Source organism: Corella eumyota, chromosome 4, assembly GCF_963082875.1.
Source record: "Corella eumyota chromosome 4, kaCorEumy4.1, whole genome shotgun sequence".
Taxonomy (NCBI): Eukaryota; Metazoa; Chordata; class Ascidiacea; order Phlebobranchia; family Corellidae; genus Corella; species Corella eumyota.
The window spans coordinates 13,253,772-13,273,898 of NC_137493.1; the positions used below are offsets into that span (position 1 = coordinate 13,253,772).

At 28.3% G+C, this 20,127-nt stretch overlaps 4 protein-coding genes across 5 annotated transcripts; 3 read left to right on the top strand and 1 right to left on the bottom strand.

Moving 5' to 3' along the window:
• Positions 1-10: 10 nt before the first annotated feature.
• On the bottom strand, positions 11-1,513 carry LOC145750364 (S-formylglutathione hydrolase-like). Its single transcript, XM_082566385.1, has one exon. It carries the CDS (start codon positions 1,214-1,216, stop codon positions 371-373), a length of 846 nt encoding a protein of 281 aa, XP_082422511.1. The 5' UTR covers positions 1,217-1,513; the 3' UTR covers positions 11-370.
• Positions 1,514-12,191: 10,678 nt separating this feature from the next.
• LOC145749617 (uncharacterized) lies at positions 12,192-13,384 on the top strand. Its single transcript, XM_082565438.1, has 4 exons — positions 12,192-12,317; positions 12,434-12,682; positions 12,871-13,066; positions 13,245-13,384. Exons 1-3 carry the CDS (start codon positions 12,286-12,288, stop codon positions 13,040-13,042), a joined length of 453 nt encoding a protein of 150 aa, XP_082421564.1. The 5' UTR covers positions 12,192-12,285; the 3' UTR covers positions 13,043-13,066; positions 13,245-13,384.
• Positions 13,385-13,907: 523 nt separating this feature from the next.
• Positions 13,908-15,345, top strand: LOC145749615 (uncharacterized). 2 transcript variants are annotated; one of them, XM_082565435.1, is made up of 3 exons: positions 13,908-14,557; positions 14,687-15,060; positions 15,189-15,345. In XM_082565435.1, the coding sequence occupies exons 1-2, from the start codon at positions 13,908-13,910 to the stop codon at positions 14,961-14,963; spliced, it is 927 nt and encodes a 308-aa protein (XP_082421561.1). In that variant the 3' UTR covers positions 14,964-15,060; positions 15,189-15,345. The 2 variants fall into 2 exon arrangements, with proteins under 2 accessions (XP_082421561.1, XP_082421562.1); XM_082565436.1 differs by lacking the exon at positions 15,189-15,345 and having other exon boundaries at positions 14,728-14,866.
• LOC145749616 (uncharacterized) lies at positions 15,210-17,345 on the top strand. The gene is made up of 4 exons (XM_082565437.1): positions 15,210-15,495; positions 15,572-15,859; positions 15,982-16,196; positions 16,305-17,345. The coding sequence occupies exons 1-4, from the start codon at positions 15,350-15,352 to the stop codon at positions 16,310-16,312; spliced, it is 657 nt and encodes a 218-aa protein (XP_082421563.1). The 5' UTR covers positions 15,210-15,349; the 3' UTR covers positions 16,313-17,345.
• Positions 17,346-20,127: the final 2,782 nt, after the last annotated feature.

Here is a 20,127-nt window from a genome sequence, read left to right on the forward strand (position 1 = left end):
AATCTGAAAAAAGATTACATTGATTTAAGCAAGCTAGATTGATATGTTCTGCTTAGCTTTTTGGTACACAAAAAGTATTTAAATTTGTTAAAATACTTTTAATACAATCTCTTCAATATTTTTATTACCTTATGGTACTTAATTTTAGAAGAATCAAAAAATAAATTAATAGGCACCAAACACAAGCAACAAGCATGATATTGCAACTACTAAATTAATACTTTAAAACATTACTATTATTATTTAGGAAACTTTTAGCTAATGCTTTATATTAAATTATGCAAAATTACGAATGAACTTATCATATTGATTTAAGGTCTTTGTTTGAAGCAATGTTCATGCATAGAAGAAGTGTTCACTTTCAATAATTTTAGTTAAGAAATTTACTGTGGTGCTCAATATGATCACTCATAAACGTGGAAATAAAGTAATAACTGTGGTCATATCCATCTTGGTGTCTAAGCTTTAAAGAGACCCCGGCTTTTGCACAGGCAGCCACAAAATTTTCCGGCAACAACTCATGTAAAAACTGATCCTTACTGCCTTGATCTATTAAAATATTAGGGTCTGGTCCCTTGTAGTTGCTTATTAAATCACACGAATCATATTCTTTATGTTTGGTTTGGTCATTACCTAAGTAACCCCCAAGTGCCTTTTTACCCCACCCACACTGTAAGGGGTTTGTAATTGGGGCAAATGCGGAGACCGATTTGTATTTTCCCGGCTCCTTCAATGCACACACTAACGCACCATGTCCACCCATGCTGTGGCCCAAAATTGACATTCTATTGGGATCAATAAACTTCTCAAACTGGCTGTTGATTAGTTTCGGCAGCTCCTTAGTAACATAAGAATACATTCTGTAATTCGTCTTCCATTTTTCTTCAGTCGCATCGACATAAAACCCAGCTCCAGACCCGAAATCATAAGATTCATCTTCACCCTCAATGTTGCACCCCCTTGGGCTCGTATCGGGGCAAACAACAACAATCCCATGTTTTGCAGCTGGGCCCTGGGAACCCCCTTTAGAAACAACATTTTGCTCAGTGCAAGTTAACCCAGAGAGATAATAAAGTACGGGACATTTTTTCGTTTGCGCTTGAGGAGGAATGTAAATGCCGAACTTCATCGTGCACTTGCATTCTTTGCTTTCATGCTCAAAGACTTTCTGGTATCCTCCAAAAGACTTGTTGCATGCAACCTCTTTTACATCCATGTTAAGATATTAGTTAGCCTATACAAAAGACTGAAATCTTTAGTAAAAACCTACAATAGGTAATAACAAAAACGTCATCAAAAAGAAAGGCTGATATAAAATTTTGAAAATTAATAAATTAAAGCTTTAGTCTGACTATCTGAAAAAGAGTTAGCAGAATCTCTTTATAAATAATAACTGTCTGACTGTGATTATACTGTAATAAAAGTTTATTAAGAATCCAAAAACTGCAGCAAGTGTATTTTTAACTTTAATATTGGATTTATCACTGTATAACCATTTAATTACATTTACTGTGATTTTTTGTGTTAAAAGAACAGGCAGTGAGGCAGACAGGTAGACAGGGGACAGGCAGTGAGGCAGACAGGTAGCAGTAGTATAAGCGTATACCCCCAGTTTAAAGGGGTAGTCTGGTAGTACAGTAGTACCAAAATAAAGCCGGAAAATGACAAAATTTTTATACCTTTTCCTTATCTTCCCTTGCACGGGCTAAGGGATGATGCAAACTTAACTATAAAGCATAAGGGAAGATTAAGGTAAGGTCTGAAGGTATAAAAATTCCGTCTTTTTGGCATTTATAAAACAGGCAGACAACGCTAATAGAGCAATTAAAATTTCAGTAAAAGAAGTAAATTTTTTCAGAAACAAAAAACAAACGCTTTGTGTCGTAACTAACTACGCAAACCCTTTAAATAAGCCAAAATTTCTGATGGATTATTATGTCTATTCACTACCACCTTTCTGCCAGAGAGCTAGCAGAGAGTAGCAGAGAATTTTGCTTGGGCGGATAATTATAAAAAATAGTGATGAGGTTTTTGGTAAGGTTCGTAACACTTTAAAATAAAAATATAATTAAACAAAACATTGAAAAATTGTTAAAAGCAGGAGTAAACTTTTGTACTGAACTGAAATACGTGTTATTACTGACGTCACAAATCGGGGGTTTTAACAACTTACCTATCATGTCGCTCCAATATATTTTTGATATTTTGTAAAGAACAACGTCTCCAACCACGACATATCTTCAAAAAAGTGACAAAATATTAGAAAGTGGTCAAATGCAGGTGTAAACTTTGTATTTTCGTAATATACGCTATATAAGTGACGTCACAAATCGGGGGTTTTGACAACTTACTTATCATGTCGCTTCAATTTATTTTTGATATTTTGTGGAGAACAACGTACCCAACTACAATATATCTTCAAAAAAGTGAACAAAATATTAGAAAGTGGTCAAATGCAGGTGTAAACTTTGTATTTTCGTAATATACGCTATATAAATGACGTCACAAATCAAGGGTTTTGACAACTTACCTATCATGTCGCTCCAAAATATTTTTGATATTTTATAAAGAACAACGTCTCCAACCACGACATATCTTCAAAAAAGTGAACAAAATATTAGAAAGTGGTCAAATGCAGGTGTAAACTTTGTATTTTCGTAATATACGCTATATAAGTGACGTCACAAATCGGGGGTTTTGACAGCTTACCTAGCATGTCACTTCAATTCTTTTTTGATATTTGGTGAAGGACAACGTACCCAAGCACGACATATCTTTATAAAAGTGAACAAAATATTAGAAAGTGGTCAAATACAGGTGTAAACTTTGTATTTTTGTAATATACGCTATAGAAGTGACGTCACAAATCGGGGGTTTTGACAATTTACCTATCATGTCGCTCCAATTTATGTTTGATATTTTGTGGAGAACAACGTACCCAACCACAATATATCTTCAAAAAAGTGAACAAAACATTAGAAAGTGGTCAAATGCAGGTGTAAACTTTGTATTTTCGTAATATATGCTATATAAATGACGTCACAAATCGGGGGTTTTGACAACTTACCTATCATGTCGCTCCAATATATTTTTGATATTTTGTAAAGAACAACGTCTCCAACCACGATATATCTTCAAAAAAGTGAACAAAACATTAGAAAGTGGTCAAATGCAGGTGTAAACTTTGTATTTTCGTAATATATGCTATATAAATGACGTCACAAATCGGGGGTTTTGACAACTTACCTATCATGTCGCTCCAATATATTTTTGATATTTTGTAAAGAACAACGTCTCCAACCACGACATATCTTCAAAAAATTGAACAAAATATTAGAAAGTGGTCAAATGCAGGTGTAAACTTTGTATTTTTGTAATATACGCTATATAAGTGACGTCACAAATCGGGGGTATTGACAACTTACCTATCATGTCGCTCCAATTTATTTTTGATATTTTGTGGAGGACAACGTACCCAACCACGACATATCTTCAAAAAAGTGAACAAAATATTAGAAAGTGGTCAAATACAGGTGTAACTTTGTATTTTCGTAATATACGCTATATAAGTGACGTCACAAATCGGGGGTTTTGACAACTTACCTAGCATGTCGCTCCAATTTTTTTTTATATTTGGTGGAGGACAACGTACCCAAGCACGACATATCTTTAAAAAAGTGAACAAAATATTAGAAAGTGGTCAAATACAGGTGTAAACTTTGTATTTTCGTAATATACGCTATATAAATGACGTCACAAATCGGGGGTTTTGACAACTTTCCTATCATGTCGCTCCAATTTTGATAATCACACTTGTTAAAAGTATGCTGGGCTGTTCTTTACAATCGGTTTTAATCAACAACCTTACGCTGAGTGTAATAGAACAAGATTTTAGGGAACTTAAATAAACATATCTTTATTGTAAACGTAGCTCTGGTTTGGACCATTTCGTAAAGCAATATCTTAAAGAAATTATTGAAACCGAAAACTGTTTTCAAGGGAATGCATTAATTTTAAAATGGGTAAGAAACTTATTAAGGAAGATAAAACATAAGCAAAAACACAACCTTTAAAGCAAAAAAAGAAGTCGCCATTTAAAATGACGCAGTTGGTGGTTTCTTCATTTAAAAAGCAAAAACGCAGAAACAAGGGATTTTACACCAATCAGCGAAAAGGCTAAAATTTGAAAATACGTCATCGAATTCACCGCCTTTACCATTGGTAGATTAACAAAATTTATTACAAAAACACTCCATAAATCAATTGAAAATTAAAACAATTGATATGATAAATGCTGACATTTGGAATATTACGAATCTAATGGGTCTATACGATAATTTTTTAAACTTACCAATTTTTGTGATATCGCTTTTAAAAATGTTGATAATCAAAATATACGTTGGCTTGACTTGGCAACAATACTTTGTTATCACTCCAATGATATGCATAATAAAATAATGCAATATTACATTAATTACAACAAATGTTGGTTTTCAAAATACGTCGTCGATGCCTATTTAACTTCTTTAGTGCATGTGGTTAATTTTTCTTAAAATAATTTTTTTTTGGTATTTTGGAATGTGACTGTACCTTAACTATTTTAAATAGAATTAAATTAACCAAACACCCTTTAAAATTTGGGAAAATTATATTAGGATGACACTTTACAAAATTACAAATTTTTTTCCAAAATTGTGGAATAAACATTTTATGTTAATATATTTTGGAATGTCGTGGTTGGGTACGTTGTTCTCCACAAAATATCAAAAAAGAATTGGAGCGACATGATAGGTAAGTTGTCAAAACCTCCGATTTGTGACGTCACTTATATAGCGTATATTACGAAAATACAAAGTTTACACCTGCATTTGACCACTTTCTAATATTTTGTTCACTTTTTTGAAGATATGTCGTGGTTGGGTACGTTGTCCTCCACAAAATATCAAAAAAGAATTGGAGCGACATGATAGGTAAGTTGTCAAAACCCCCGATTTGTGACGTCACTTATATAGCGTATATTACGAAAATACAAAGTTTACACCTGCATTTGACCACTTTCTAATATTTTGTTCACTTTTTTGAAAATATGTCGTGGTTGGATACGTTGTCCTCCACAAAATATCAAAAAAGAATTGGAGCGACATGATAGGTAAGTTGTCAAAACCCCCGATTTGTGACGTCACTTATATAGCGTATATTACGAAAATACAAAGTTTACACCTGCATTTGACCACTTTCTAATATTTTGTTCACTTTTTTGAAGATATGTCGTGGTTGGGTACGTTGTCCTCCACAAAATATCAAAAAAGAATTGGAGCGACATGCTAGGTAAGTTGTCAAAACCCCCGATTTGTGACGTCACTTATATAGCGTATATTACGAAAATACAAAGTTTACACCTGCATTTGACCACTTTCTAATATTTTGTTCACTTTTTTGAAGATATGTCGTGGTTGGGTACGTTGTCCTCCACAAAATATCAAAAATAAATTGGAGCGACATGATAGGTAAGTTGTCAAAACCCCCAATTTCTGACGTCACTTATATAGCGTATATTACGAAAATACAAAGTTTACACCTGTATTTGACCACTTTCTAATATTTTGTTCACTTTTTTGAAGATATGTCGTGGTTGGGTACGTTGTCCTCCACAAAATATCAAAAAAGAATTGGAGCGACATGCTAGGTAAGTTGTCAAAACCCCCAATTTGTGACGTCACTTATATAGCGTATATTACGAAAATACAAAGTTTACACCTGTATTTGACCACTTTCTAATATTTTGTTCACTTTTTTAGAAATATGTCGTGGTTAAGTGCGTTGTCCTTCACAAAATATCAAAAATAATTTGGAGCGACATGATAGGTAAGTTGTCAAAACCCCCGATTTGTGACGTCACATAAATAGCGTATATTACGAAAGTACAAAGTAAACACCTGTATTTGACAACTTTTTAATATTTTGTTCACTTTTTTAGAAATATGTCGTGGTTAAGTGCGTTGTCCTTCACAAAATATCAAAAATAATTTGGAGCGACATGATAGGTAAGTTGTCAAAACCCCCGATTTGTGACGTCACATAAATAGCGTATATTACGAAAGTACAAAGTAAACACCTGTATTTGACAACTTTTTAATATTTTGTTCACTTTTTTAGAAATATGTCGTGGTTAAGTGCGTTGTTCTTTACAAAATAACAAAAATAAATTGAAGCGACATGATAGGTAAGTTGTCAAAACCCCCGATTTGTGACGTCACTTATATAGCGTATATTACGAAAATACAAAGTTTACACCTGCATTTGACCACTTTCTAATATTTTGTTCACTTTTTTGAAGATATGTCGTGGTTGGAGACGTTGTTCTTTACAAAATATCAAAAATAAATTGAAGCGACATGATAGGTAAATTGTCAAAACCCCCGATTTGTGACGTCACTTCTATAGGGTATATTACAAAAATACAAAGTTTACACCTGTATTTGACCACTTTCTAATATTTTGTTCACTTTTTTAAAAGTATGTCATGGTTGGGTACGTTGTCATCCACAAAATATCAAAAATAAATTGGAGCGACATGATAGGTAAGTTGTCAAAACCCCCGATTTGTGACGTCACTTATATAGCGTATATTACGAAAATACAAAGTTTACACCTGTATTTGACCACTTTCTAATATTTTGTTCACTTTTTTAAAGATATGTCGTGGTTAATAGCGTTGTTCTTTACAAAATATCAAAAATAAATTAAAACGACATGATAGGTAAGTTGTCAAAACCCCCGATTTGTGACGTCAGTAATAACACGTATTTAAGTTTAGTACAAAAGTTTACTCCTGTTTTTAACAGTTTTTTAATGTTTTGTTTAATTTTATTTTAATTTTAAAGTGTTAAGTACCTTGTTAACTTATTATACATTAGGTTTGATTTTATTTTGTTCCTTTTGAAGGGGCTATTTTACCCCTTTCTTTTTTGTATTGTACGATCAAAAAATATTTAGAATCACTATTTTTTATAATTATCCGCCCAAGCAAAATTCTCTGCTACTCTCTGCCAGCTCTCTGCCAGAAAGATGGTGGTGTCTATTCACCTGATTTTTGTTTTGTTGACGAAACGAGTCAACTTTAAACTATGTCGTGGTACGATGCATATGATGACACGTCACCATCACTATTTATCCCCAAATCTAAGGAGCTTGTTTTAACAAATATAAATAAAATATTTGCAAATAAATAACCTTTACTTTAAAAAAATCGGTTAGTTTAATTTTAATTTGTAAATATGTTACATTGACAAGCATGTTAAATGGTTCTATTTCATAATATCTTCCGAAAGAAGTCATACATAATTTTGGTAAAAGTTAGTTTTTAAAGTTTTTTTGGGAAAAAATGCCTATTTAGTGATCATATAAAAGAATAACAATAAAAAAAAGTGAAAAAAGAGAGTTGCGTATCATTAGTTATAGGATCATTGGTCTTCTATTCAATCGAAAAGCTTTTTTACGCATTTGATGAGATGTTGTAGTAAGAACTGTGGTTATAGTTTAAAATATTTAGTGAATAATTTAAAAGACATAAATGAAAGGTTGTGACATATCTAAAGGACAATAATTATCAAACTTACAATTTAAATTGCTTTATAAGTGTTAAGTATTTCACTGAAATCAACGTAATAGTTAGCGCCTCGTGTTTCTAAACAGAAGAGTGTGTATATTATTAGTTAAACTAGCGTAAATAACAAATTTGTAAATACAGTTAAGGTCTTTTTCACAGTTGCGCAGCAACGAAATAGGCAAACCCGTGATTTGATTAGTTTAATAAAAGATATTGAAATTAAAAAAAAACTACAAGCAGATTTATTTTTTTAGTGTAATTTAATCCCTAAAAATTTGCTACAGGGTTTTAATTCAAAGATCAAATACCAATAACAATATCTCTTTTTTTTGGTTTTTCGCACATTGATAGAAGTAAATAATAAATACGATATACAATTAATATTACAACAATGCGATGGAAAATAATAACAAAATCAATTTAATGATTTAAAACATGCCAAAAGTATTATTATTATTATTAATCTTTTCCAGTGTCTTATAAGCTGTTAATTTCGAGTGAACATAACTCTTGTTTGTGAATATTTACAGTTTTGAAATTTTAGTATGTTGTTTATTATCAGATTGTGTTTTTATTTCCCAATTTACAACATTTAATTATCACTAATTACCGATTAATAGGTGTTTATTTATTAAAATTTTAAGATTGTTATTTGGTTTTTAAATCTTGGCCATTTGTATATTATGATATTACTAACTTAAAAATGAATTAACATTTTAATTTTTATCACTTATTTCTAATTAATAGATGATTATTTATTAAAATTTAAAAATTGTTATCACTTTTTTAAATCTTTTTTTATTGTATAATATGATATTAGTAACTTAAAATAGATAAAAAATTTAATTTTTGTTTGTTTATTATATTTAAATTATTGTATATTTATTTAAATTTAAAGTTCGACATTAAGTATTCAAAATTTAATATAATGTATTTTATAATATAAGTAGTTAAAAAACATTTGAAAAATAATTTTTGTTTATTTATCATATGTAAATGCTTGTTATTATTAATCTTTTCCAGTGTCTTATAAGCTGTTAATTTCGAGTGAACATAACTCTTGTTTGTGAATATTTACAGTTTTGAAATTTTAGTATGTTGTTTATTATCAGACTGTGTTTTTCATTCTCATATTTACAACATTAAATTATCACTAATTACTAATTAATAGGAGTTTATTTATTAAAATTTAAAGTTTGTTATTTATTTTTTAAATCTTGGCCATTTGTATATCATAATATTGGTAACTCAAAAATGAATTTAAATTTTAATTTTTATCACTAATTACTAATTAATAGGTGTTTATTTAATAAAATTTAAAGATTGTTATTTATTTTTTAAATCTTGGCCATTTGTAAATCATGATATTAGGAAATCAAAAATGAATTAAAATTTTAATTGTTATCACTAATTACTAATTAATAGGTATTTGTTTAATAAAATTTAAAGTTTGTTATTTATTTTTTAAATCTTGGCGATTTGTATATCATGATATTGGTAACTCAAAAATAAAATAGAATTTTAATTTTTATCACTAATTACTAATTAATAGGTGTTTATTTATTGAAATTTAAAGTTTGTTATTTATTTTTTAAATGGTCAGTTGTATATCATGATATTAGTAACTCAAAAATAAAATAGAATTTTAATTTTTATCACTAATTACTAATTAATAGGTGTTTATTTAATAAAATTTAAAGTTTGTTATTTATTTTTAAATCTTAGTCAGTTGTATATTATGATATTATTAACTCAAAAATAAATTAAAATTTTAATTTTCATCACTAATTACTAATTAATAGGTGTTTATTTAATAAAATTCAAGTCTAACGTATAACATAAATATAATACTTTAAGCGAGTTTTAAAATAATATTTGTTTGTATATTATATATAAAAACCTTAATTAAATTATATTTGTTTATAATATTTAAATTCTCTTATTTAAAGGTTGGTATAATGTGTTCAATTTTTTGCGTAACCAACTAGTTTTACACTTATCATCACTTATCAAAACTCGTATCCCGTTTTAATAGTTTTTTTTTGTGTAATTATTTCTTATCTATTGTTTAATTTTACGCCCGCAAAATTGGGCCAGACCTATATTATTCTGCGTTTCAACTTTCCATGCATCGTCACTGATAATTCATATCCCGTTGCTTGCGCCCTATCACCAGATTTATATTGTTCTGTGCTCTAACTTCCCGGGCATCGTCGCAGATAATCCATATCCCGTTGTTAACGCTCTATTTCGCTATTGTTAATTCAGTCTTATCTTTTGTTAAGGAATTTAATTAAAATTAAATCATTGTTACACTCAAAGAATTTTAAGCGCAATTTTTTAACCTTTTTTTAATTTTTTTAGCTATAAAATACTAGACAGTCTGTGATAAAATCACTTTTTAAAATTAAAAATGTCAGTAAATTTAATTTTTAGATTCATTTAACCAATATATTATTAGTCGGTTAGTTAAAAGTTATTTCAAGAAAAAGGTTAGAATATCTACCAGTCTGCCTGAGTAAGATTTTTTTGTTATAAACCTTCGTTTTATTTGCTATTATTTAGACTAAATACTGTTTTTGATTTTATAAAAAAGCTGAAGTTAATTAAAAATTACAGTTAAAAACTCGTTACGAAGTATAGATTTACAGCGTGTTTTTAAATTTAGAAACGCTGATTACCATTGCCAGGAATTTTTCTACTAATTATAAATAGGTTAATGATTTTTTGTTAAGCTAAATTCGGTAATATTTTAAGTAATATGTATTAAATATAAGTGTGACTTAAAGTGGGAACTAAACCATTCTTCCGTTACTCGTTAATTAACGGAGTTAAATTTTGCGGTGGAATTTAACTTTTAAGTTAACTTTGAAAACAGTGTATGCAAAAATTTAACAGTGTATACAATAAAACCATTTGGCGATAAGGATGTTTGTTTGATTAAAATATTAATATTTAAACTGTATATTAATAAAAAAATGTTTTTTTTTGTTTTTTCAATCAATTTTAGCGTTAACATTTATGGATAACTTTTATTACATTTCGTTTTAATTATCCAAACAACGCTAACGGAGTTATAGTCTTTTGTAACAAATAACTTTTAACAAAGTTACATTATTGGGTAAGTATTTCTAGCAGTGAGGTAAGTACTACAAACGATAGGTAAGTCAGTCTACAGCCCCACTTTACACATGTTATCAACCTAGTGATCTAGCACAGCAAGTTTAGTGATGCTATTCATGATAATGTGTTGTGTCTTGCTCCAGGAGAAAATAATCCTCCACTTATGGCCATTAGAAATGAGGCAAATGCATTTCCATACATATTTTGTAATGGGGCCAACACATTTGAAGAAGAACGATCACAAAAAATTGGAATTGGGGCATATTGTAATAGACAACTTTTTTCGTATATTAATATTTTTTCTAGTGAAACTGCTTATATATTTTATTTACAATACGTTAAAGAAATAACAGAGTTAATGTCTGCAATTTTTATTGCCATGAGAAAAAATAAATCACCCTTATTACCTACAATTACTCCTAAAACCTTACTTGATAATGATAGTTTGAGAAAGATTTTTAGGAATGATGAAGGTTACAAGTTTATGAAAACTGTAAGAGGATCACCAGCCTACTGGGAGAAAACAATGAATGATTTGTTTGCTATGATCAGGCAGCTGGGATTACCAACATTTTTTTGCAGTTTTTCAGCGTTTTTTTTTTATTAATTTTGTATATAAAGGGTATTAATTTGTTTGTTAATTTTATATTATTTAAAGTGATTAACATAAAAGTAAAAAGTTCAGTTCGTTATATTAATCCCGGTATAGTTAAAATTTTTATATAAACTACATGTCAGCATTTTGGTAATGCATTATAAATAAAGTTAATGTTGTATGTATTTTTATGTTTTATTTTGCAGGTGACCGTCGATGGAAAGAAATTGTGAGATGTATTTGCAAGCAATTGAACGTAGAGTACAAGGAGGAATTTGATTGGTCCGAGTACTGTAAACTGATTGCTAGCAACCCTGTTATGACCGCTAGAATGTTCGATCGTCGAACAAAATGCTTTTTTCACAACTTTTTAATGAACAAATCCAATCCTGTCGGTGAAGTTGTGGATTATTTTTACAGAGTTGAGTTTCAAGCTAGAGGTTGGCCACACATACATGCTTTATTGTGGGTTAAGGATGCACCTGTTTTTAATCGGGATTCCACAGAAACTATATGTGAATTCATTGATCAGCATATCAGTTGTAAACTTCCCAATCCCGATGACAACCCAGAGCTGTATGAAATGGTCACCTCTACACAAACTCACAGTAAACGCCACACTTCTTCATGTCGAAAGAAAAAAAAAACTTGTCGATTTAACTTTCCATGTGAAATTTCAAGTCAAACTTTTATTTCTAAACCTAAAAACAATTCAGATAAGAGTAAATATGCAGAGAAAGTATTGTTGTCACTGCATAATGCCATCGATGAGCTAAACAATGATCATTTTCATTCTACATCTAAAAAATGTTTTCCCCATGCTGGTGTAAGTCAAACTGAATTTGAAAATGCCGTTGAAATTTTGGGCTCAAGAAATAAAGTTGTTTTAAAACGTGATTCAAGGGAGATGTGGATTAATCCGTATAATCCAAATTTACTTCGAGCATGAAGCGCAAACATGGACATTCAGTATGTTTTAGATCCTTACAGGTAATATTTTTTAATACTTGCAATTATATTTGAAGAACATTCTTTTAGGCAGTAATATTAATTTGGTGATAAAATACACTTTATATTATGAACTAAAATGTTTTATTTTATTACAGTTGTGTGATGTATATTTTATCATACATCATCAAAGAGGAAAAAGAGGTGGGTAAATTAATTAAACAAGCACAGAAGGAGGCGCGAGAAGGGAATGTAGATGCTATAAAGGAGCTGAAATCACTTTTCAACCTGTACCTAACTCATAGGGAGGTTAGTGTTATGGAAGCTGTTTATCGTGTTGGAGGATTGCCGTTAAATTCATGTACTAGAGATGTTGTGTTTATTCCTGTGGATGCTGACAGTACACGGTAAGTGTTATGGTGCCCTTATAAAGTATCATGTATGTAAAATTTAATTTAAATATATAACACACATCAACTGTTATCTAACTTTTTTGTATTGTAGCTTACAATTATGTGTTTTTAATTTTTTTAATTTGTATTTATATGACTAAGAAAATGTACATAAATTTTATTAAATTTGTAATAATTTTAAGAATATCACTTCCTTTGGCTGTTCTACAATCTCAAACTGAGGAGGGAGTGAAAAACATGTGGATGACCAGCCTCCTTGATCGTTACCTTAATCGACCAGATTTACCACAATTTCAGGATCTTTGTTTAGCTGAGTTTTTCTTCAAAATATCGAATAATATATGGAGACAATAAAGGCATGGGTCGAATTAAGAAAAGGTTTGTATTACAAAAAAAATAAAATATTTTTTATATTATGTAATATTGTTATTTGTCCATTCATTTAAAAAACTACACTTACATAAAATGTTCTTTTATAAAATTCAGGTATATTACTTGAACATGTTATTAGTATGTTTATTTTTAATATAAAAAAACAAACATTTTAATATTGCAGACTTGGAAGGTCGGCTGTAATTAAGCATACTAAACTAAACAAGGAAAGAGATGGGGAAAAGTTTTTTGAAAACATAATGCGGCTTTACATTCCACATCGTGTGCCTGAAGAGTTTAAGCCTGATGGATATCTAACATACGAAGAGTACTTTGAGTGTGGTGAAATATTTTCTACTGATACTGTTGTTAGAGTTAAAGATCTTGTGGAAATAAACATGTCGGCTTTTACGAATGTTATTGAAGATGATCTTGACAACGCTGTAGAATCTATGGATCCAGAAATTTTGGCTGATGCGTGGGCAAGTCTTGCTCCACAAACGAAATCTGAGCGGTAAGAGACCAAAGGGCTTAAGAAGTCTGATCTTGTTGAAGGTGAGGAGGAAGATGAGTTACCTGCCGAACTAACATCTGTGGTTAAGGACTTTCCATCTTCCGAGTTTGCTGAAAGTATAAGTGCGCAACCACTTTTGACTTATGCTGAAGGCATGCGCATGATCAGAACTCTCAATATCGATCAACAGGCAATTTTTGGCTTCGTTTGCCTTTGGTGCTTGTGTATTCAAAAATTGTGTATCCATTCAACTTCGCCTTTACATTTATTTATAACTGGGGGTGCTGGAACCGGAAAAAGTCATCTTATTCATTGTCTTTATTTTGAAACCCAATGTTTATTCAAAAAATAGTTGAAAATCTACATGAACTTTCTGTGCTTTCGGTAGCTCCAACTGGTGTGTTGGCATTTGCAATTGGCTGTCGAACTATTCACAACGCATTTCGTATAAATCCTGGTATGAAGATGAGTCAACCTAAGGGATTAACTGAAGAAGTTGCCAATTCACTTAGGGCTCAATATCAACATCTTCAACTTCTAATTATTGATGAAATTTCTATGGTGAGCAAGGAAATGTTGGGTGTAATTAGCGAACGATTGAATCAAGTCTTAAGGCCCCATTCAAAGGACGCATCATTTGGTAATATCTCTGTTATTGCGGTAGGAGATTTTTATCAACTTCCTCCTGTTCGAGCGCGTCCTTTGTATGAAGTTGATCCTGGTTCTCTTATTCCTAACCACTGGCAACATTTTAAAGTTCATCATCTTAATGAAATCGTAAGACAGAAAGGGGATCAGCAATTTGCTAAAATTTTAAACAGGCTTCGAGTAAAAGTAGATAAAAATTTAACTTTTTTTGATAACAACATTTTGAAATCGCAAACAACAGAACTTGATTCTTCTTCTGCTGACAAAATTGTTCATATCTTTGGTACAAATCTAGAAGTTTTCAGGCATAATTCTAAAATAATTGAAAATCTTGGGTAAATTTGTATTTTGAAAGTCGTTGATTTATCTAAAAACTTGGCTAACAAAATTGTAATTGAAGCAAAGCCTTTTATATATCCAGCTTCTGCTGCTAAAAAGGTTTTAATTTTGAATTTAATTATTAGTGTGACACTTGGCTGTCGAATTATGCTTTTGGTTAATATAGATGTGTCTGACGGGATTTGCAATGGTTGTTTGGGAACTGTCCGGTGCATCATCGATGGTAACTTGAAATTTGGGCTTCCACAATTTATAGCTGTTGAGCTTGATTCACAACTGGTTGGAAAAAATCGTATTATAAATCAACCTTTTTTTAAAACCTGTAATAAAGAATGGGTTTTAATTGAGCCATATCTTTCCCAACCAGTTAGATGCGGTAATAAAACCTATACAAGATTTTAATATCCTATTCGGCTAGCTTATGCTGTGACTGTCCACAAAATTCAAGGAGCAACTCTTTCAGAAGCAGTAGTGAACATGGCAAAGATAAATCGTGCTGGTAAGATATTTTTTACTTATTAACCTAATTTTTTGTTAAAATTTAAGTAGATAAAAAAAAAATTGTGTAAAAAAAAATGTTATTTATGTTGCATTTTAAGTTCCAAAATTGTTTTATTTGTTGTTTAGGTCAAGCATATGTGGCTTTAAGTTGTTGCCATGAATTAAGTGGATTGCATCTTAAGAACTACAATCCAGATTTCATCCATACAAAACACACTATTGTTGAAGCTGTCAAGAAAATGCCAAAGGTTGATAGCAGCCTTTTGCACCCAATTTAAACTCTTAAGATGACTTCGCATTTTGTGATCACCTCGTTAAATGCCCAATCTCTGATCAGTCACATGGATGGCTTACGATCCCATCATCAAATATTAGGATCTGATGTTATTTGTGTTACTGAAACTTGGTGCAAGCCTTGTGATTCATCTTTAAGGTAATTTTCGGAACATTTATTTCACTCTCCATTTTTATTAACTTTTGTTTAAAGAGTATTTTTTGTGTTTTTGCAGATTTGATATAGAAGGGTATTTTTTAATTCGTTGTGATAGACTTCAAAATGTACGTGGTGGTGGAATAATTGTTTATGTCAAAAAAAATCTACAAATGCAACCAGTCGACCAGTTTCATGATAAGTACAACAACCAAATTGTTTGTGTTAGAGTACTGAGTTATGTTATATGTGTAGTGTATAGGCCGCCCAAATCAACAACATCAAAACTTGTGGAATTTATTTTAAATTTGAAAAAATTGCATGGCACTTTAATCTTCTTAGGTGACTTTAATGAGTATTTATCAAGGTAAAATATTTTGACTTGTAACTTACTGATTTTTTTACATATTTAAGGTGTTTTTACAATTTTAATTTATTTGATAATAAGGTAATGGGGTTAAAGCTTAACACTCACTAACATTTATTTAGTGATCATTTACTGCAACCAATTAACCAAAAACTAATTGAACAACAATTCTCTCAACTGATTGAAAGTCCAACAACAACTAATTCCACTCATTTAGCCCATATTTATACTTCTAAACAATTACTGTGCCATGTTGGAATTATATCGGTTCATTTTAGCTACCACAACTCCACTTATATTGCATTATGTGAAAAAAAAGATTGCAATTATAAACTTGGTATGTATATAATTTTTATTCTAATAATGTTCTTATTATAATAATTTATATTTTTTGTTAATAAACTTTATTATATCTTTTTTAATAATAGAATTTTTTTATTTACAGGTATTTAATCCTTTGATATTCAAACTATTTCAGTAAGAGAACCCATACCCAACTTAAAAATTTTACAACCCAAAGATCAAACTACAAAACTTTCTCAAAAAAAGATTTTGGGAAAAGGCTGCAAAACTAACACTGACATCATTGAAACTAAAAAATCAACTTTTTCTTCAAAAACTCATCCCAATAGTAATCTCCCTTTAATCAATCCTATAACTTTTAAAATTGGTGGAAAAGTGCGAGTTGTAGATTTTATGGGTAGTCATGGAACTGTTAATTTGGTTATAGACTTACGTAGTTACATTGGTATAGGTGCAAGTTGGTCAATTTATCAAGCTTTGATAAATAGTGATGATTGGATAACCTGTTCTTTATCAAATGTCGATGAGTCAACAATCGTTCAATATAACAATATTAATAAACAACCTTTACTGCTCACTATTTAAATAACAACGATATAATACAAATTCTTTCACATATTTATGTTGAGCATTTTAAAAACAATCGGCCCACAACTTGGATAAATTTTCCTATTCCCATAAATCTTTTACGGCATGACATTTTAAATTATCGCCCCTCTCGACGAAATTTAAATAATGGAGTTCGAATTGTTATTATGGTTCGAAATCTAAGATTTCGAAACATATTGTTATTGTCATTATACTTATTATTATGGTTCGAAATCTTAGATTTCGAAACATATTGTTATTGCCCGTATATTTATTTTAATTTTTTTCTTACTAATCCGAATTTTGAAATCGAATAACTTTTGATTTTGTGTATATAAATTTTTAAAATTTTTGTATGTTGTTTATTATAATATTGTGTTTCAATTCTCCTATTTTGATAATTTAAATATTATTAATTAGTAATTAATAGGTGTTTGTTTATTAGAATATAGAGATCGTTATTAGGTTTTCTAATTTTGGTCAGTTATATATCATAATATTAATAACTCGAAAATGGATTAAAAATTTAATTTTTGTTTGTTTATTATATTTAAATTTTTGTTTGTTTATTAAAAATTAAAATTTGATATTAGGCATTTAAATTTTAGTATAATGTATTTCATAATATTAAAAATTAAAATACATATTAAAAAAATAAATTTTGTTTGTTTATTATATCTAAATGCTTGTTTATTTATTAAAAATCAAAAATCAATTTTAGGCATTTAAAACTTTGTCTAATGTATATTGTGATATCAACACATTAAAACTGGGTTAAAGAATTAATTTTTGTTTGTTAAGTATATTTAATTACTTGTTAATTAATTAAAAAATTAAAGATTAATATTTTAAAACATTTTAAATAATTTTGTTCTAAAATTTCCTTAGTCCAATAATTTAATACATGTTTAGTCTAAAATTTGAAAACGTAATATTTAATTTATTAATTCAGTTTAATTTTATAATGAAGTAATGTTTATGCATAACTTTTTTTTATTTTTATTCTTACTAATCCGAATTTTGAAATCGAATAACTTTTGATTTTGTGTATATAAATTTTTTAAATTTTAGTATGTTGTTTATTATCATATTGTGTTTCAATCCTCCTATTTTGATAATTTAAATATTATTAATTAGTAATTAATAGGTGTTTGTTTATTAAAATTTGGAGATCGTTATTAAGTTTTCAAATTTTGGTCAGTTATATATCATAATATTAATAACTCAAAAATGGATTAAAAATTTAATTTTTGTTTGTTTATTATATTTAAATTCTTGTTTGTTTATTAAAAATTAAAGTTTGATATTAAGCATTTAAAATTTAATATAATGTATTTTATGATATTAGTAATTAAAATACATGTTTAAAAAATAATTTTTGTTTGTTTATTTTATTTAAATGCTTGTTTATTTATTAAAAATGAAAAATCAATTTTGGGAATTTAAAATTTAGTAAAATGTATATCTTGATATTAACAACATAAAACTGGGTTAAAAAATTAATTTTATTTGTATAATATATATAAATGCTTGTTTGTTTATTAAAAATCAAAGATATGTAATATTCTTAGTTAAGGTGTAATTATTTTTTTTTTTTATAAAATAACGAATCAGTGTGAGTTTAAAGCTTGAATAATTTAATAGCGTTCTGGTCGCCGTCAAAAATTGTCCTTTTCGCTGTCCATTAAAGTAAAATATATTGGTTGAAAATTCAAGTAAAATGTTAAAGTATAAGTAAAAAATGTGTAAATTTTTTTTTAATTGTTTTGTTATTATTATATTTTAATACTCGTTTGATTACCAAAAATTAAGATCGGTATTTTGCTTTTAAATTTAGTTTACTTTTATATTACAATATCAATGAATGCGTGTTCGTTTGTTAAAATTAGGTTTAAATTAAAAAAAGTTAATATTTAAATTTATAATTTATTTAATAAACCTACTAAATAAATTATATTTATAAAAAAAAATCAAACGATTTCGAACCATATTTTATTTATCAAATAAATCTAGTTATTATTATTTTTATTCTTTCTAGTCCCAATTTTGAAAGAAGATATCTTTAGTTCCTTAGAATTTAAAAATCTGAAATTTTAGTATGTTGTTTATTATCAGATTATGTTTTCATTCTCCTTTTTACAACATTTAATTATCACTAATTACTAATTAATAAGTGTTTATTTATTAAAATTTAAAGGTTGTTATTAATTTTTCAAATCTTGGTTAATTGTATATCATGATATTGGTAACTCAAAAATGAATTAAAATTTTAATTTTTATCACTAATTACTAATTAATAAGTGTTTATTTATTATAGTTTAAAGGTTGTTATTAACTTTTTTAATTTTGGTCAATTGTATATCATGATATTAGTAACTCAAAAACGAATTAAAATTTTAATTTTTATCACTAATTACTAGTTAATAGGTGTTTGATTATTAAAATTTAAGGGTTTTTATTAATTTTTCAAATCTTGGTCAATTGTATATCATGATATTAGTAACTCAAAACTAAATTAAAATTTTAATTTTTAATCACTAAATACTAATTAATAAGTGTTTGTTTATTTAAATTTAAAGGTTGTTGTTAATTTTTTTAATTTTTGTCAATTGTATATTATGATATTAGTAACTCAAAAATAAATTAAAATTTTAATTTTTGACACTAATTACTAATAAATAGGTGTTTGTTTATTTAAATTTAATGATTGTTATTAGGTTTTTAAATTTTGGTCAGTTATATGTTTGAATATTTATAACTTGAAAATGAAATAAAAATTAATTCTTGTTTGTTTATTATATTTAAATGCTTGTTTGTTGATTAAAAGTTAAAGTCCGATATTAAGCATTACAAATTTGGTATGATGTATTTTAAAATATAAGTAGTTAAAAAACATATTTGAAAAATAAGTTTCAATTGTTTATCATATTTGAATGCTTGTTTATTTAATTTAAATCAAAAATCAATTTTAGGAATTTAAAATTTGGTATAATCCATATCCTGATATAAACAACTTAAAACTGCGTTAAATATTAGTTTTTGTGTGTATAGTATATATAAATGCTTGTTTGTTTATTCGAAGATATGTAATATTCTTAGTTAATGTTTATGCATATCTTTTTTATTTATAAAAATTTATGTTAAAAATAATCAAATAATTTCGAACCATATTTTATTTATCAAATAAATCTAGTTGTTAATACTGATATGCAATCTGCAAGACTTAGTGATGTAAAAAATGGCTCACATTGGATTACAGTAGCTTATCAATTAGAATAATCTTAAAACTTTTTGTTAATTCAATTTTATACATCTTTTAATTCATTAAACAAATTTTTTATTGCACTTTTTTTAAAACAATTAACTTTTTTATGATG

What these genes read in the sequence shown, in the direction of transcription:
- LOC145750364 (XM_082566385.1), bottom strand. Translation starts at nt 1,216, where the DNA reads ATGGATGTAAAAGAGGTTGCATGCAACAAGTCTTTTGGAGGATACCAG.
- LOC145749617 (XM_082565438.1), top strand. Translation starts at nt 12,286, where the DNA reads ATGGACATTCAGTATGTTTTAGATCCTTACAG. An exon ending in TATGTTTTAGATCCTTACAG is followed by an intron (nt 12,318 to 12,433) that starts GTAATATTTTTT and finishes ATTTTATTACAG; the next exon opens with TTGTGTGATGTATATTTTAT. An exon ending in GTGGATGCTGACAGTACACG is followed by an intron (nt 12,683 to 12,870) that starts GTAAGTGTTATG and finishes AATAATTTTAAG; the next exon opens with AATATCACTTCCTTTGGCTG.
- LOC145749615 (XM_082565435.1), top strand. Translation starts at nt 13,908, where the DNA reads ATGTTTATTCAAAAAATAGTTGAAAATCTACATGAACTTTCTGTGCTT. An exon ending in AAAATAATTGAAAATCTTGG is followed by an intron (nt 14,558 to 14,686) that starts GTAAATTTGTAT and finishes TTTAATTATTAG; the next exon opens with TGTGACACTTGGCTGTCGAA.
- LOC145749616 (XM_082565437.1), top strand. Translation starts at nt 15,350, where the DNA reads ATGACTTCGCATTTTGTGATCACCTCGTTAAATGCCCAATCTCTGATC. An exon ending in CCTTGTGATTCATCTTTAAG is followed by an intron (nt 15,496 to 15,571) that starts GTAATTTTCGGA and finishes GTGTTTTTGCAG; the next exon opens with ATTTGATATAGAAGGGTATT. An exon ending in TTTAATGAGTATTTATCAAG is followed by an intron (nt 15,860 to 15,981) that starts GTAAAATATTTT and finishes ACATTTATTTAG; the next exon opens with TGATCATTTACTGCAACCAA.